Consider the following 18,727-nt stretch of genomic DNA (forward strand, 5'->3'; position numbering starts at 1 on the left):
AAGCAACTTTCACATGCATATGAATTCACAGACTCATTTGGCTCTCAGATTACCTAGGGCCCTAAGGATGTTTGAATCCAGTCCCCCATATGATGTTTGAATGTTCTCTGCCACATCAACCCAAATGTTTTCCATCCTCCATGCCTGCCAAGATAGGGAATTATGCACATGACAACCCACTCCATTTACAGTTTTCATTATTAAAAATATCTCTTCTAACCTGAAGCAAAACCTTCTTCTCCAAAACTGACATCTATTTTGGACTCCACCAATCTCAACACTTGGAGTAGGAAATGGCAACCCACTCCAGTATTCTTCTCTGGAAATCCCATGAACAGAGGAGCCTGAAGGGCTGAAGTCCATGGGATTGCAAAGAATCGGACATGGCTGAGCATGCATGCATGCACACAATCTCAGCACTGCCTCTGGCAGGATGACCCTGAGCAAGTCCGTCTTTTGTTGCTTTCTTTTCCTCAGTTGTAAAATGGGGATAAGAATTGTTATGTCATGGGGTGTGGAGATTAAATGAGAATGTAATAAAGCATCTGGCACAATACAGGGCCTTTGAAAGCAGTGGCCTTTATTAGGAATAGGAAACCCACCCCTGCATGGCTGCTCTCATACAGGTAGTAACAGCTATTTTTTTCTCTCCTCCAGGCCAAATATCCCCATTTCCTTCCATTTTTCTTTGAAAAACATGGCATTTTGTCTCTTATTCTTCCAATCATTCCTTCCTGAATAGTTTATTCTTTGAGAGAAGAATCAACTGCAAATCAAAAAACTTATAGCCATACGTTTTATGAACTTAGAGCAAGTTGTTTCCCTACTGCTGAGTAAATCTCTCCCTGCTCCCCCACGTGCAACAACGTCCCTAGAGTTAACCCCCTGGCAAGCCAGCCTATGGAGAAAACAATGGGTATGGATACTTTCTGGTTCTAAAGTGCGGAGGAGCCGGAAGTGCCCCTCAGACATTAGGATGCATCTGAGAAGTTTTCCCCTTCATTCTGGTAGGATGTCAGCTCTTCCTCGTTGAGGGTCACTCCTCTCTGTCCTCTCCACTCCTTTCTCTGGACTTCACAATTCTGGGTGGTGGCTCCATATGACATCTTTCTGGGACTTGCAAAACTCTCATAGTTGAGTTCTGTCTCCTCAGCTAATTCATCCTGGTCAATGATTCCACACTTCTCCTCAGAAAGGTTTTCGGGGTCTGCCCACTCCTGTTTCTCCCCAGAAGCAAAGACCCCATAGAAGATGACACCACTGTAGTGCACCAAGGCAGCTATGAGGAACACATTCTGCCACTCCTCACGGGTCTGAACAAGGAAACAGTACCAATTAATATTTTAACCCAAAACAGAAATGAACAGTGTCTTCTGGAGTCCTCCGCTGGGACAAAAGCACTTAGTCACCGCAAAGCAATGCCGTGCTTCTTGGGAAGACATGTGGCAGATGCATGCCCAGGACCCAAATGGAATTTGAGTGTTTAAAAAATCAAAGTTAAGACTACAGTGAATATGCATTTTTTTTTAATTTAGAAAAATATTTTATAAAATAAACATCCTGTAAGATCCTTGCTGCACCATTTCACAGCTCTCCTAAATATACAAATGAGGTTAAATTAAATTTGCTTTAGGAACCCACCATTGTAAATATCAGAGGTCTCCTTCTTGCTTGCTTTGGATATATGACAATTTGAGTCACGAAAATGCTCAGTTTGTACTGCCCAGTAGCTTATGTATAATCGTATTTTCTGTGAAAATATATTGTATAAAAAATAATGGGAATTTGCGTTGAAAGATTTACTAACAGAATTAATAATCATATTACCAATCCTATTGTCTCATGAACAGAGAGAGAGTTTGGATCCTCTGCCTGTAAAGTCACCAGAGCCCACCTTTCTTTTCTATCAAAAGATAAGAAATGTTATCCCACACTTTCTTCTCCAAGAAACTGGGAGGATTTCTGAAGTTATATTTTTAATAGGATATGCAACAATAAAGAAATAGTTGGGTAAAAATGCCAGAGTATCAAACAATGTTAATTTGCAGAAGGCAGCATATCTAAAACCCTTTCAAAGACAGAGATGAAGAAACCATCTGGCCTGTGGCTGAATTCTGGACGGATCTGGGATCCTCCTGTACTACCCACCTTAGTCTAAATACACAAACCTGCAGTAATGACCTACTGCCACACCTGCGTAGGTTCTTAGGAAGGGTCATTAATGTCTTGTTTGTTTTCTTCATAATAAGGAAGTATAACTGCACTGATATTTTCATGCTGGAGCATGCTAAGCAATAATTGGAAATGGCGATAAAGTCTAATTACTTGGAATTATAAAACAACCTTGGGTAATTTATTTATCCTGAATTGATTGCCTCAGTTTCTTTTTGTGTCTTTAAACAGTCTTTATGGTATTATCACTTCTTCTACACACACACACCCCACTTCTATTTCTCAGTTTAAGAAACATAGACCCAGAGGGATGGAATGGGGAGGGAGGAGGGAGGAGGGTTCAGGATGGGGAACACATGTATACCTGTGGCGGATTCATTTGGATATTTGGCAAAACTAATACAATTATGTAAAGTTTAAAAATAAAATAAAAAAAAAAAAAAGAAACATAGAACCAAACATCAGTCAGTCCTGCTGCCATCAATAAATGATACTTTTTTAAAAGAAGAAGAAAAATGAAAAAAAATAGAAGCTCAAGTGACTCAGCCAAGTCAAGGACATACACTTTACACAGGCTGGGATAGGGCCTTGAGACTTTGTGCAGTATTTCGGTCCTCTCATACTGTAACCCACAACCCCAAAGGAAACCATTACCTTGTGCTTGGTCATTGCACCCACAATAAGGGGACAGACCATTCCAGAGAGGGTTCCCACTCCATTTGAGATTCCCATGAGAATGCTGGCATAGCGAGGGGCAATATCCAAGTGGTTGACATTGAAACCTATAGTGAATCCAAACATCTCAAAATCAGACTCAGGAACAGAAATCCAAATACATTTTGGAAAATATTTAGCTTTCCCCAACTCTCATCAATCTCTTTCCTCTACTAATGGATACCTGTACCAAAAGGGCTGGCTTGAGAATTGTCAGGCTGCGTCTGGTCATAGCAGAAAACCATGCTGTGATTGATTAGTAACGGCTACAACGGGTTCTTCATGGGGAGAATTATGGCACCTCTACCTTCTCGGCTTGAAACCCCAAAATAATGGTGTTTGGGGCAATACTGAAAAGCACAGCCTGGATCACATTTATTCAGAGTAAGCAATCACACAATTACATTGTTGTTGTTTAGTCCCTAAGTCGTATTCGACTCTTTTGCAACCCATGAACTATAGCCCTCCAGGTTCCTCTGACCATGGGATTTCCCAGGCAAGAATACTGGAGTGGGTTGCCATTTCCTTCTCCAGGGGATCTTCTTAACCCTGCACTGCAGGCAGATTCTTTACCACCGAGCCACCAGGTAAGCCCACACAATCACATACAGTGTGATTAAAACTAAATCTTGCTTCGTAATATCCTCCTTCCTAGCTCTCAGCTCACTCCCAAAAGGCCGCCACAGGTAGGTCTGCCTTAGTACCACATGGCATATTATAAAGGGCTCTTTTTGGATAAGAAAAATTTATACAAACATTTGCAGGATCCTCTGTAATTTACAAAACACTTCCACATACATACTTGATTTGGAATTTGTAAATCTGGATTCGAATCTTATTCTTATCTCTTAAACAAGTCATCTTTAGGACTTTGTTTCCTCATCTCTATTTTGAGGGTCATATTACTCCTTAACTCATAAAGATGCTGTGAGATGAGACTTCGGGGAAATATGTATGCGAGAGCTCTTGGCAACAGCTGAGCTCTAGTAACTATCACGGTTATATCAGCAATATCAGCATCGCTGCTGTTGCTGCCACTGTAAAACACACCCGTCACTCTGGGGTCTTTAATGAATAGGTAATGCTGCAAGGAGTGGTAAAATAAAAAATCACCAGTACCTCACTATTCATCTGTTTTTCAGGAGAAAAGGATGAGTGGAATGAAGGAAGCAGGAAGGCAGAGGAAGGACAAGGCTTTGAAAGAGGAGGCATCAGGCACTGGGAACCAATTCTGCCAGTGTAGCCCACGGTTGCATTTTAGAGTCAGACCTTGGATCTGGCTTTTTAATTGAGATGCAAACCTGGACAAATGATTTAATCTTTCTGAACCTCAGCTTCTTCATCTATAAACTGGGATAATCATTCTTATAAAACTGTTGTAAGAATTAAGATAAATAATATATGTCAATTACATAGGTTCAAGGAGGTGAAAGCCAACATCAGGTTCTTTTCAGTACAACATCTATCTACCCAGTTTACTTTCCTGAGCTGGCAAAGTGTCTGGCACATAGTAGGTACTCAATATATAATTATTTAATTAATTACCAACTTGAACTCTGAAATTACAGCAGGGGGTTATAGGTTTTATTTACTCATATTTTTATTTTCCCTTGTCTTGCTTTTTAATGCTCTATTTTGTGCAAAGAACTAAAAATATAATTTAAAAAAATTCTTTTTCTAATCCAGCCTATTGGCTGCTTGTTTTATTTCTTACCTCTGTTCAGAGAGAATTTTAAGAAAACCTTTCTGGAATAAACACACCTTCTCTTGCAGATCAAAGTGGCAGAAAATCAGAATATAAAACAGCTGCAAGATTAATTAATCTTACTGTTTATTTGAATGTGATAAACACTTTATTAGAAAAGAACCCAGAGATAAGAAGCAATTAATATGATTGGCGAGTATTATATTCTGATACAAAGCCTAGACATCTGCGTTCAGCTAAAGATAATATGAGAAAAGCCATTTCAGTTTCTAGCTACATAATCCTGGGGTTTGGGGGAAATATCATTGAGAAACTGAGATACTAATAGATTTTTTTTGTTTGTTTTTTTGAAGCAGACACATAAAGCAAGTTACACACAAGTTGAGAGTCTGTCTTCTCTACACAGGACATCTTCTAAAGCAGATATCACCCATTCTTTGTACCTTTCTAATCTCACCTGCCTCAGCTCTCCTATTTATAATCAGTCCCTAAACTGAGCAAGTCTCCCTTAGCATCCCTATTAACTCCTTATAAAGTTGACATACAGCCGATCCTAAGGAATCGTCCTCCCCATGACCATAGTCCCTCCCATAGTCTCACTGTTGAATCAGATAAACCTTTATTCCAATCCTAATCATTTAATTTACCTGAGTAAGTTAAGTCACCTCTCCAAGCCTCAGTGTCCTCACTAGTAAAATGAACATAGCAATACTCTTCTCATCAGGCTGCTACAGGGATTAAATGAGTTCATACCTTAAAAGTGACCAGCATGGTGTAAATGCTGAAAAAAAAAATTTCTCTCCGTCTGATTGTCGCTTAAACTGGCAATCTGGGGACAATATGAGCCTGAATATTTCAATATCTCTGTGGACAGGATATGAATCTCTTTTGCATTACAGAGCTATCAAAAGAAGATGTCCCTTAACATCCTGCTGGGAACAATTCTATCCTTGCTATTCAAAGTGTGGACTATTGATCAGTGGCGTCAACTTCACTGGGGAGCCTGCTCGAAATGCAGGATCTCAGGCTCCACTCTACACTGGCTAAATCAGAATCTGCATTTTTGCAAGATCCTAAGGTGACTTGTTGGAGAAGGCGATGGCACGCCACTCCAGTACTCTTGCCTGGAAAATCCCATGGATGGAAGAGCCTGGTAGGCTGCAGTCCATGGGGTCACTAAGAGTTGGACACGACTGAGCAACTTCACTTTGACTTTTCACTTTCATGCATTGGAGAAGGAAATGGCAACCCACTCCAGTGTTCTTGCCTGGAGAATCCCAGGGATGGGGAGCCTGGTGGCTGCTGTCTATGGGGTCGCACAGAGTCGGACATGACTGAAGTGACTTAGCAGTAGCAGTAAGGTGACTTGTATGCACCATTAAATTTTGAGAAGTTTTGGGCTAGATTGAATAATAATTGAACAACTGTAGTGAATATTTTTAAATTGTTTTATGCATCTGGTACTGAGACTAAGATCTTCAAAAGCTTTATTTCCACTAGAATGTAAACTTTATAAGGACAGAAACTTTTCTTTTTTTCACTGCAGTATCTGCTGCGCCAAGAACAGTGTCTGACTCTTGGGAAGTGTGAAGGAATGAGAGAATGACCTCAGTTCATCGCAATCTCCCAACAACCCTATGAAGTTGCCATTATATCTCTCCAGTCTCTAGATAAGTAAACTGAGGCTGAGAATTTAAATAACTCAGCTTTTTTTTTTTTTTTTTTTTGCCTTCTGTAAATAGTAAGGACTAAAGAGGGGCCTTACACCTAGGTCTTTGCATCCCTAAACCCAAGTTGTTAGCTTCAAGCTACTTTAAGTGCAAACATTTTTTTCCACTTTAACTATTCATCAGCTCTATTTATAGTTGACCCTTGAACAAAGTGGGTTGGAGCTGCATGGGTCTAGTTACAGGCAGATTTAGTTCTCAGCAGTAAATACTACAGTATTGCAGGAGATGCAGGAGACATGGGTTCAATCCCTGAGTCGGAAAGATCGCTAGGAGGAAGAAATAGCAACCCGCTCCAGTATTCTTGTCTGGAAAATTCCATGGACGGAGGAGCTTGGTGGTGTACAGTTCACAGGGTCGCAAAAAGTCAGATACGACTGAGCAACTAAGCATGCAAGCATGCATGCTCAGGATCTGTGGTTGACTGACTCCTCAGATGCAAAATCGAGGATACAACAAAACCCAGGACGCAGGGGAATACTTTATACAGAGGGCTTCCCTCATAGCTCAGTTGGTAAAGAATCTGCCTGCAATGCAAGAAACCCTGGTTTGATTCCTGGATTGGGAAGTTCCACTGGAGAAGGGATGGGCTACCCACTCCAGTATTTTGGGCTTCCCTTGTGGCTCAGCTGGTAAAGAATCCACCTGCAATGCAGGAGACCCGGGTTCAATCCCTGGGTTGGGAAGATTCCCTGGAGAAGGGAAAGGCTACCCACTCCCATATAGTCAGATTTTTGACTGTGCAGGTTGGGGGATCAGCACCTATAACCCCCACATCGTTCAAGGGTCAGCTGTATTTTGATAAGACCAAGACCCTGTTTTAAGAGTAGTTTTGACCAGAGGTTGGGTGCTTTTCTGTTCTAGGATATTATCACCCTGTTTGATCTTTAAGACAGCCCAGAATCATGGAAAGAGCTCAGGCATGAAGACCAGGCAGGACTGCACCTTAGTTCTTCCTTTGTCTCCAGTTGTATAACAATAGGAAAGTCCTTCATTTTCCTGAGCTTTAAGTTATTCCTCAGTAAAATAATGGTAATATCATTTGCTTCACAATGTTGTCAGACATGCAATGTCAAATGTTCCATTAAATGACAATTTTTAGTATTACAATCTTTTTTAAAGATAGGGGAAAAAAATCCCTAAGTTTTGCTTTTTCACCCAGTTTTGCACAGGGAACTTCTGAAGTCTGTAATATGCTAGCACTGTTACCTCTCATACAGTAGCTGGTTTCTGCTTCTATAAAATGGGGAGACTGAAGGCCCTAGGGTAGCTGTCAGAATTGCAGGGATTAATACACAAGAGTGGGTTGTGAACAGCCCCCAGCACAGAGTTTGTGCCTGATCAATGTTAGCTCACATCATCATTACTATTCTTCTTAAGTCTTGCTGGCTTAGCAAGTCACATCACCTCTCCGGACCTGCATGTCCTTGTTTGGAAAATGAAAGCCATGGAGAAGACAGAAAACTAAAGAAAAATTGCATCCTTAAAACTTTCTGATTCTATGTGTGTGTATGCATGTGCTCAGTCATGTCCAACTCTTTGTGACCTCCTGGACTGTAGCCCACCAGGCTCCTCTGTCCTTGCAATTCTCCAGGCAAGAATACTGGGGTGGGTTGCCATTTCCTCCTCCAGGGGATCTCCCCAACCCAGGGACTGAATCCACATTCCTGGCACCTTCTGCATTGGCAGACAGATTCTTTACCACTAGCGCCACCTGGGAAGCCCTTCTGATTCTATAACTTTACAAATGACTACATCATTTGATTGTGAGTTAATGTTAGCAGTTCTCCTATAGGAAGTGAGAATCAAAAAAGTAACAAGAGCCTCTGGTAGGTCGGGTGGCCTGGTGCTAAAGTATGAAGGTGCCACTTTGCCCAGCAACACACATTCTGCCCAGGCCCCAGAGAGGGTATCTGCATGTTGTCTTTCCCAAGATGGAGAAAGTAATGATAATTCCAGCTTGGCTGGGCTCCTAAGACCAGTTCTCAGTGATACTCAAAATCATCCCCACTAGATGAAAATCTCTAGCCAGTGGCCCTGATCCTTGGGAATGGCCTGGCTGCCAAAGGTAGATGCTCAATATCCTTTCCTTCCTTTCTCCCAAGTCTTGCTGAATCTATGGAAAAGATTTGGAAACCCAAAGGACACTTTACCTGAAATAGCAAAACCACTAAATCCTACAGCAAGCACCAGAAAGGAGATAGCCATCCCTTTGGTATGGGAAAAGCCAACCACGAGGAGCAAGGTTGCCTCCATGCCAAAACCTGTGAATGGAAACAGCAGGGGAAAATGTCATTTTCATGTCAGTCAGCCCAAGTTCATGAATTTATCACAAAGAATTTATTTTCATGGACCCAAGCTTTTAGTACACATATTTTGGCACAATATTTACAACCTTATAGGGATATTTCTTGACTACACGACTTTGCTAATATTACCCAGGTGTTCTGTGAGCTTTCCAACAATTTCCTGGTGTGCCTTGAACACTGTATAGTCCCAGGAGGTACAATGATGCCCATGGGATGAGGAATGTTTATTATCAGTTGTTCATGGGTAGTTCCCCCTGCCATTTCTAAGATCGTCAGTGATTCTCCATTGATTACACAAGCAATGGTCTCTCACAGAAAACGAAACAAAAATAAAATTTAAAAATAAAATAGTATTATTATTGCCAAAAGTGATTAGAAAGCAGTAGTGAATATCTGAAACAAAAAGCAGAACCTCACCATCTGTAAAGCATAAGGCAAAATTCTTCCTTTTCAGAAGTTTACCAAGCTTTCAGGCCTCTTTATAATGCCATGAGATATTTGCACATAAAATACAGTGGGACAGAAATACTTTTTGCTTCTCTCATTCAAAATAAGTGAATCCAGCACAATAAAAAAGGGTAAGGAAATGATGAAGATCCTTCTCACCAACACACAAACACACACACATGTTCAGTTGATAGCAGACAGAAAGATGATATAAGTACTGTTTCCAGGGACAGGAAGTACCCTGGGAGATAGAAGACAGTGAAATGATGCTTCATCCTAGAGACCGTCTGCTGATTCCAGACATCGCTACACAATTGTCCTTTGAGTTACCTCAAAGATAACAGGCCCAAATCAAGTCTCTGTCCCCTATATTCACTCCAAAACAGGCAAAAGATTAACTGAAATTGGATATATAAGGTGTTGAGCATGATCACCCGCCATGGGCATGACTCAACAAATGGTAATTGAATGTTCAAAGCAGAAATCTCAGAATCAACTTGGACTTTTCTCTTTTTCTTCAGTTTTCAGATAAGAATCCATGACATTGGCCTTAGAAATATCTGCTTTTCCTTCCCCTACCATTGTCTTAGTTCTGGACTCCACTACCTCTCACCCAGACAACTTCAAAAACCTCTTTATTGGTCTTCCCATCTCTTTTTCCTCTGATCCATTCTCTGGGTCATTATTTTTATAAACTACAAATCTGATCAGTTGCCCCTTTACTTAAAACGTATGTCAGTGGTTCCATACTATAAGTACAGTGTCTATAATAAATTCCTCCTGCTGTCCCAGTTTCATTTTCTGTCACTCTAACCCCCTTGCTCACCATCCAAAGCCCATGGAAAGCCCTCTACTGTTGCACATGTCTCTCCACCATTTCCTGATCACAACACTGTTTTGTGCCCATACTGTATTTCCACAGACTGTTCCTTCATCTGCAGTACTCCTCTCGTATCACTTACTTCTTATTTCTGGAGAAATCTTACTATTCTTTAAAATCCAGTTCAAATATTGCTTTAGAAGCTGACAACCCTGCCACTCACCACCACTGAAGCTGACATCTCCTTCTTCTTACTCATTTCATAGAACTTTCCAGCATTGCCCTGTAGTTTTTCATTTGTGTTTCTGCCTTCCCCAACAAAACTGTGATATTATCCAGGGAAGGTACCATGGATACAGTACAGAGCCTGGCAAGTATGTAGTGGGAACTCGATAATTAATGCAAAGGAAAGAAAGGAAAATCAAGATTAAGTTGAAATACAAGCCAAGGCACTTTTTTGCAAACCTTAATAAGTCGCTTACCTTTCTGAATCCATTCTTCAAAACTATTATAGAAATAGGGCAAGCATCAATGATTGTTTTAGATGGTCATCTAAAGAGAATCAGTGAAATTATGGGCACAGAGGTGCTTTTTAAGCTGTGAGCTTCACAGACTCATTGATACAGAGAATAAATTAGTGCTTGCCAGTGGGAGGATGGAGAGAGGGAGGGGCAGTATAGGGGTAAGGGAATGAAAGGTACAAACTACTGGATGTGAGACAGGCTCAAGGATGTGTGTTGTACAACAGGAAGAACATAGCCACTATTTTATAACAATTCTAAATGGAACAAAAGCTTCAAAATTGTATTTAAAAGTTTTTAAATTTTAATTAATCAATATTTTTTTAAACTGTGGACTTTATACCATTACTGGGCATCCATGTCCCATCACCTCATGGCAAATAAATGGGGAAACAATGGAAACAGTGACAGACTTAATTTCCTAAGGCTCCAAAATCACTGCATATGGTAACTGCAGCCATGGAATTTTGCTCCTTGGAAGAAAAGCTATGACAAACCTAGACAGCATATTAAAAAGCAGAGACACTACTTTGCTGACAAAGGACTCTCTAGCCTAAGCTATGATTTTTCCAGTAGTCATGTATGGATGTGAAAGTTGGATCATAAAGAAAGCTAAGTACCAAAGAACTGTTGCTTTTGAACTGCCAGAGTCCCTTGGACAGCAAGATCAAGTCAGTCAACCCTAAAGGAAATCAGTCCTGAATATTCATTGGAAGGACTGATGCTGAAGCTGAAGCTCCAATACTCTGGCCACCTGATGCGAAGAACTGACTCCTTAGAAAAGACTCTGATGCTAGGAAAGATTGAAGGCAGGAGGAGAAGGGGATGACAGAGGATGATATGGTTGGATGGCATCACCGACTCGATGGAAATGAGTTTGAGCAAGCTCCGGGAGCTGGTGATGGACAGGGAAGACTGGAGTGGTGCAGTCCATGCGGTCGCAAAGAGTCGAACACAACTGAGCAACTGAAGTGAACCATGCATTCATGCTCAGTCACTTCAGTCATGTCCGACTCTTTGTGACCCCATGGACAGCAGCCCCCCAGGCTCCTTTGTCCATGGGATTATCCCAGCAAGAATACTAGAGTGGGTTGCTACTTCTTCCTCCAGGGGATCTTCCTGACCCAGGGATCAAACCGGTGTCTTTTGTGTCTCCTGCATTGGCAGGTTATTTTTCCCTGTATATAATTCAAATTGTGGAAACAAAATTAATAACAAGTAGTAATGGTATAAGCGCTTCCCAGGTGGCTCAGCGGTAAAGAATCCGCCTGCTGATGCAGGAGAAGTGGGTTCAATCCTTGAGTCAGGAAGATCCCCTAGAGAAGGAAATGGCAACCCACTCCAGTATTCTTGCCTGGAAGATTCCATAGACAGAGGAGCCTGGCAGGCTATAGTCTAGGGAGTAGCAAAGAGTTGGACATGACTGAGCACATGCACACACGCACACCATTGTATACTATTTGTGTTTTGGAAGTGGCCTGTCTTATACAACAAGGCACATGGCTCAAACTTCCCTTATCTTAACAGTATTAAAAAAGTGGCACCAGAAAGTTCATTCCCCCAAAAGAATTAGAATAAAGGCATTGTGTGAATAAAATCTATAAATGATACACTGATTCATCAATAAGGAAAAAAAAAAGATTTTTGCCAAATAATGGACTTTCAAAGAAAGAAAAACCATTTAAGAGCATAAGTGACTCCTATCTACAGTGAAAATGCTAGGACTATATGTTTCAGGAGCTGAAGGATAAAATTTAAACTTTATGGGTAATCAAGAGATCCTAGGAAGTGAAACTATTCCAAGCTGACAAGAACTAGAATTGAAAGGTCTGAGACATTTTTTCATTTCATATTAAAACAACCTGAAGTTCACATAGGCAACCAATTCAGCCAGACTGGGATTTTTTTACCTCAGTCACACTTTCCACCTTCTATATTGTTGTCCAGACACTCAGTCATGTCCGACTCTTTGAGCCCCCATGAACGGCAGCACACCAGGCTTCCCTGTCATATCTTTTTAAAAAATATCTCTTTTTTGGCCACATGACCAAAATAGTACCCCACATCTTAGTGCCCCAACCAGGGATTGAACCCAGGCCCTTGTCAGTGAGAACACAAAGTTCTAACCGCTGGAGCGCCAAGGAATTTGCAAATCATCATATCTCAGGTTGCACAAGTACAGGCTGAATGACCACTAGGCAGGGGTGTGAAGGACACTCAAGTATCAACTAGGGGATGGACTTAGGGGCCTTTAAGAGCCTTCTCAGTGCTTCGACATAACCTCAAAAATATGGTTTGCAATTCAGTTTCATCTCATTCTATAAAAGCTGCTTAAGCCACCTATGAAATCCACAGTACCTCCGCAGTTCATGATTTTTCTGACAGCAGTTGTGGTCAGAATTTTTCTGCTTCTTAAGTAATCAGCCAATTGTCCTCCAATAGGCACAATGATCGTCATAACCATGTGTGGGACTGCTGACAAGAGACCCACCTGGAATGAAAAGAAACAGTGAGCTGTTTTTAGCTACTTCTGAAAGATGTACTTCTTTAACACCCTCACCATCTCCACTGACCCCTCACCCTCACCACCAAATTTAATCATCTAATTATATGGGACTGAGACAGGCCTGAAGTTTGTAATGAATAAACAATGAATGAGTGAACAACTTTAAGAATAGACCTACTCATCTCCTCTACCAGATAGGAAGCTCCTTGGGATGGGTAGGTCTTAAAATCGTTCACAGAGGTCCCAGTACCCAATGGGTGTTTAAGTACCTAGCACATGGCAGTTAGAGCCTTGGCACAGAGTGAGTGCTCCCTGATGGCAGCCACTGCTGGTTGTGCTAGCTCTTCCATAGTCACTTCTGACAGTACCTGTAGCTATGCGGATATCTACCTCTACTAGGCCTCTGTTCTTTATCCTGTGGGAAGGAGACTTAATACTTGCAGGATGACAGCTTATGTTTTACCATCCACACTCTTCCTACCTGAAACACAGGCAACCTGATAGCAGTGGTTGGGGACACTGTAAAAGGTTCTTTCTAAACCATAAAGTACTGGTCATTAGTGCTATGACTGTGATCTGCAAAATGAGCTTTAAGGTTCTTACTGCTCCTCCCTGAATAATTTATAGGAAAAAAAAAAAAAACCTCGCACCCTTAAATCTTTTGATCTTTGCCTAATATGCAGTTCTTGAGTCAGCTTCAGAAACACTTTGAGAATGGGGAGAACATAAATCTTTAAAAGCAGCTTAATACAGCTCTGATCCTTACTAAGAAGAAATTAAATAGCTATGTATATTGTGCATAGAATGCATAACTTGTCTGACCTCCAGGGTATTAGGTGTCACAGAACTGTTATGAATTTTGATCAGTAATGTAATTATTTTATCAAGCAAAGATTTTCACAGTAGAAGCAAGAGATTTAAAGTTCAAGAATCTGTATGTTTACCTTACTTATTGCAAATCCAAAGACCTCTTCAAAGTAAGCAGGCTGACTTATTAACAGCAAATAAAATGTCCAGCTTCTGCAAAAATTGGCCACAATGATTGCATACACTGGCAATGACGTGAAAAATCTTTTCCATGGTGTATTAAATTTCTAGAAAGTGAAAATACAGTGAGATTTTTAGTGAATATACTGACAGATTATTTTTCTTATGAGGCTAACACAATCACTGAAAGAAATACTCATAAAAAAGAGGGAAGTCTTCATCTCCCCCTTTCTACTTACACTGAGACTAACCAAGTTGGCTCCTTCTCCTATACTTGTCTCTATATAGGTCCTCTCCTCCTGGGATATTGTTGGGTGAGCTGCTGGACATTCATAGGCCTGCAACAGCCAAAACATGTACCAAATAATCCCCAAAATACCTGCAATTGAAAAACAAAAACTTGATGATATCGTCTCATTTTCTTCCATCTCTAAATTTGTCAAATTTCAAAGTATTCTCAAATGGCACTATATTCAGCTAGGAGAAAGCATTTGGTTGATTTTTTCCTGTCATTATGTTATTAACTGGTATTTAAAGAAAGATTATGTTCTGCTCATTAAGAAATCAACTTTTATATACACATTAAATGAATCATTGTTAGACAAGTATTCCATTTATGTGATAAACTTGTCTTAGTGATCCCTATTTTCATACAGTAAACTCTTAAGCCAACCCCATTAGATAGTCAAATGTCATATCTATCAATTACCCATGTGCGCATGTGTGCTCAGTCAGTTCAGTCCTGTCCAAGTCTTCGTAACCCTATGGATTGTAGCCCACCAGGCTCCTCTGTCCATGGGATTCTCCAGGCAAGAATATTGAAGTGGGTTGCCATTCCCTCCTCCAGGGGATCTTCCCAACCCGGGGATCAGACCTCCATTTCCTGCATCTCCTGCAGTGGCTGGGGATTCTTCACCACTGAGCCACCTGGGAAACCTAGTTATCCATGGGAACTCATGAAATCAAATCACTCACCATAAATATAAAAGACAGAGGCCCATCCAATGTACTGGACCAACACCCCAGCCAGCGGCATGGCAATCACTGCTCCTGCATAGGAACCTAGGACAAGAAAAGTTGAAGGAAACTTACCAGTCATCAGGCAAGCCCATCCAACCCATTTAGAGTTCAACAGTCAACCTGAAGACCAATCACACTGAGTGGGAGTTAGGATGCCTCTGTGCAGAGGAGCTGGCCAACTCCCACCGTGCCTAAAAACAGGCCTCCGAGAGAGAAAGGTCTCCAGGATACCCTTTAACTTCATCCAGACAGCATGGAAGGATTAGACAGAGATGGCTCAGGCACCTTGATTTGGAATTACAAGAAAATGGAATGAAAAAAAATGAGAAAAATGTGACAGAACTCTGAAAAAGTCAACCAGGCACAATATTGGGTGCTGAAGACAGAAAGTGAAGGAACAGGGACTTCACTGTGTGTGAAGTGTGGTCCAGTGGTTAAGACTCTGTGCTTCTATTGCAGGGGGCATGGGTTCAATCCCGGGTCAGGAAATTAACATCCCACATACTCGGAATACAGCCAATAAGTAAATAAATAGCCAGAACATTAAAAAGAAAGAAAGAAAGTGAAGGCATTTATGTATCTATCTCTCAGGGTTCACAATTCAGAAGGATTATTACCTAGGTCTTTATTTTTAAAAAATTTTCTTCTCCCTGTTTTATTGAGATATAATTATATTGATATATAATTCACCTAGGTCTTTAAATAAGGAACTTCAAACTATGAAAGGATCATGCTTTTTAGTGTCTCAATTTTTTTTTTTTAATACCAGAAAACTGTTAAATTTCAGGATGGCAGGATGACCAGGATAGCTACTGTCTTCATCCGCCTCCTAAATGGGTACATTTTTTAGTTTCTTACTTTGAAATACCTAACCTTGTAAATACTTACCTGTGTGTGGATGTTTATCTTGTCTAGACAAGATAACAAGGGCTAGAGGCAGTGACCTCACCTTCACTATCTCCTGCAGCTCTATGATATCTGGTGGAGAGACACGAGCCCTGCGAACTCCCAATAAATATTAACTGAATCCAAAAAATTACTATATGAAATTCCCTCTGGGTATGAGTGGAAAAAATTCTTGCTTCAGCACAAGTGAGCAGCAAAAGGAAATGCTGTATCCCATAACCCAGTGCTAAGGAAGATCTTCAGGAAACGGGAGCTTGGAGAGTTTCCAGACAAAGAAATTAAATCCCATCTTTCCAAGTTGGGCCCAGCTGGCTATGAAACGCCTGACCTGGAATCCCGGATCTGAATATCAGGACCCCTGAGGAAGTCTCTCAATTTCCTACAAATCATTTTTTTCAGATGGAAGTGAAATCTCTGTCTTACAAGGTTGTTTTGAGGAGCAAATAAGTTACTATATGAAGATGCTCTAATTAAGTGTTACATAAACACCAACTAGAGTAGTGGTTATCATGTCTGCTTTACACACAGAAGTGTGTAAACTCCTGGGTTCGAGTCCCAATGGAACCAAGCCAACTGGGCTGCTTTTTACAGCTTCCCAGGTGGCGCTAGTAGTAAAAGAATCTGCCTGCAATGCAAGGGACCTGGGGTGATCCCTGGATCAGGAAGATCCCTTGGAGAAGGAAACGGCAACCACTCCTGTATTCTTGCCTGGAGAACTCCATAGACAGAGGAGACTGGTGAGTTACAGTCCATGGGGTCACAAAGAGTCAGACATGACTGAGAAACTAACACTCTCACTTTCAAACACCAACTGGGCTTCCCTGGTGACTCAGATGGTAAAGAATCAGCCTGCAATGCAGGAGACCTGGGTTCAATCCCTGGGGCAGGAAGATCCCCTGGAGAAAGGAATGGCAATCCACTCCAGTATTCTTGCCTGGAGAATTCCATGGATAGAGAAGCCTGGTGGGCTACAGTCCACGGGGTTGCAAAGAGTCAGACACGACTGAGGGACTAACACTTTTACTTTCAAACATCAACTATTAATGCTGCTATTGTGTATAGAATAATACTGCTACTGCTAAGTCACTTCAGTCGTGTCCGACTCACTGCAACCCCATAGACGGCAGACCACCAGGCTCTCCCGTCCCTGGGATTCTCCAGGCAAGAACACTGGAGTGGGTTGCCATTTCCTTCTCCAATGCATGAAAGTGAAAAGTGAAAGTGAAGATGCTCAGTCGTGCCTGACTCTTCGCGACCCTGTGGACTGCAGCCTACCAGGCTCCTCCACCCATGGGATTTTCCAGGCAAGAGTACTGGAGTGGGGTGCCACTGCCTTCTCCAACAGAATAATAGAGCACTTTTAATTTTTTTAACCTCAGACTTCCTTAGACTGATAAGGCAAATGTTCCAGGACATATCATCTATAAAGAAGAGCTACAGATCTGATTCCTCTGTGCGTGTGGAGAAGGTGGTCTCCTTTCCTGGAGCAAATACCCTGGGAGTGGGAGGTGGGAGCTCCAGTTTAGATGATGCAAATGGGGAGGGTCGGGGATAACCATCTATTGAACTTATATGCAGAGTATATCATGAGAAATGCTGGGCTGGAGGAAGCACAAGCTGGAATCAAGATTGCTGGGAGAAATATCAATAACCTCAGATATGCAGATGACACCACCCTTACGGCAGAACGTGAGGAAGAACTAAAGAGCCTTGATGAAAGTGAAAGAGGAGAGTGAAAAAGTTGGCTTAAAGCTCAACATTCAGAAAATTAAGATCATGGCATCTGGTCCCATCACTTCATGGGAAATAGATGGGGAAATAGGGGAAACAGTGGCTGACTTTATTTTTCTGGGCTCCAAAATCACTGCAGATGCTGATTGCAGCCATGAAATTAAAAGACGCCTACTCCTTGGAAGGAAAGTTATGACCAACGTAGATAGAATATTAAAAAGCAGAGACATTACTTTGCCAATGAAGGTCCATCTAGTCAAGGCTATGGTTTTTCCAGTGGTCATGTATGGATGTGAGAGTTGGACTATAAAGAAAGCTGAGCGCCAAAGAATTGATGCTTTTGAACTGTGGTGTTGGAGAAGACTCTTGAGAGTCCCCTGGACTGCAAGGAGATCCAACCAGTCCATCCTAAAGGAGATCAGTCCTGGGTGTTCATTGGAAGGACTGATGCTGAAGCTGAAACTCCAATACTTTGGCCACCTGATGGGAAGAGCAGACTCATTGGAAAAGACCCTGATGCTGGGAAGGATTGAGGGCAGGAGGAGAAGCAGACAACAGAGGATGAGAGGCTGGATGGCATCACTGACTCGATGGACATGGGTTTGGGTGGACTCCAGGAGTTGGTGATGGACAGAGAGGCCTGGTATGCTGTGGTTCATGGGGTTGCAAAGAGTCGGACACGACTGAGTGACTGAACTGAACTGACTATAAGATGCATCGAGTGCTGTGTGATTTCTAGTATTGTGCCGAGTACTCTGGACCCCTGATTTTACTTAACCTTTTTTTCAATCTGGTAACATTGCTACTAGTGTCATCCTCATTTTACAAGAATGCTTGAGATGGGAGGTAAATTTCCTGAGGTCATATTGGTGTAAGCAACCAGAATCTAGGTCTGCAGGAATCCAAAGCCTTTAACCTTAACTGTTTAATAATTCAGTCCTGCTTCTTCCATTCAACAATAGCCAATAATTCCTCATAGTAAGAAGCATTCTTCCACTGAGGAAATTTTACAGCTTGAAATTGTCCTTTCCTGTCTTTTAGATAACTCTTCCTCATCCTTCCAAATGTGGTTGAATGTGATCTCCTATCACATCCATAGGCCCTGAGCATACCCCAATAGCACTCTCCACCCATATTACCCTAACTGCACCTTGATCCTTCT

General features: G+C 41.6%; 1 protein-coding gene across 1 annotated transcript in view; it reads right to left on the minus strand.

Annotated features, from left to right (window-relative positions):
• Positions 1–562: 562 nt before the first annotated feature.
• SLC17A8 (solute carrier family 17 member 8) overlaps positions 563–18,727 on the minus strand; it is a 39,548-nt gene continuing 21,383 nt past the window's right edge. Inside the window, exons 6-12 of the mRNA XM_055576139.1 lie at positions 14,884–14,970; positions 14,148–14,287; positions 13,866–14,015; positions 12,774–12,906; positions 8,472–8,582; positions 2,827–2,954; positions 563–1,313 (exon numbers count right to left, since the gene is read on the minus strand). Of these exons, the coding sequence (XP_055432114.1) occupies positions 972–1,313; positions 2,827–2,954; positions 8,472–8,582; positions 12,774–12,906; positions 13,866–14,015; positions 14,148–14,287; positions 14,884–14,970 (1,091 nt within the window). The 3' untranslated portion in view covers positions 563–971. The remainder of the gene's footprint in view (positions 1,314–2,826; positions 2,955–8,471; positions 8,583–12,773; positions 12,907–13,865; positions 14,016–14,147; positions 14,288–14,883; positions 14,971–18,727) is intronic.

This window comes from Bubalus kerabau, chromosome 1 (assembly GCF_029407905.1).
Source record: "Bubalus kerabau isolate K-KA32 ecotype Philippines breed swamp buffalo chromosome 1, PCC_UOA_SB_1v2, whole genome shotgun sequence".
NCBI lineage: Eukaryota > Metazoa > Chordata > Mammalia > Artiodactyla > Bovidae > Bubalus > Bubalus kerabau.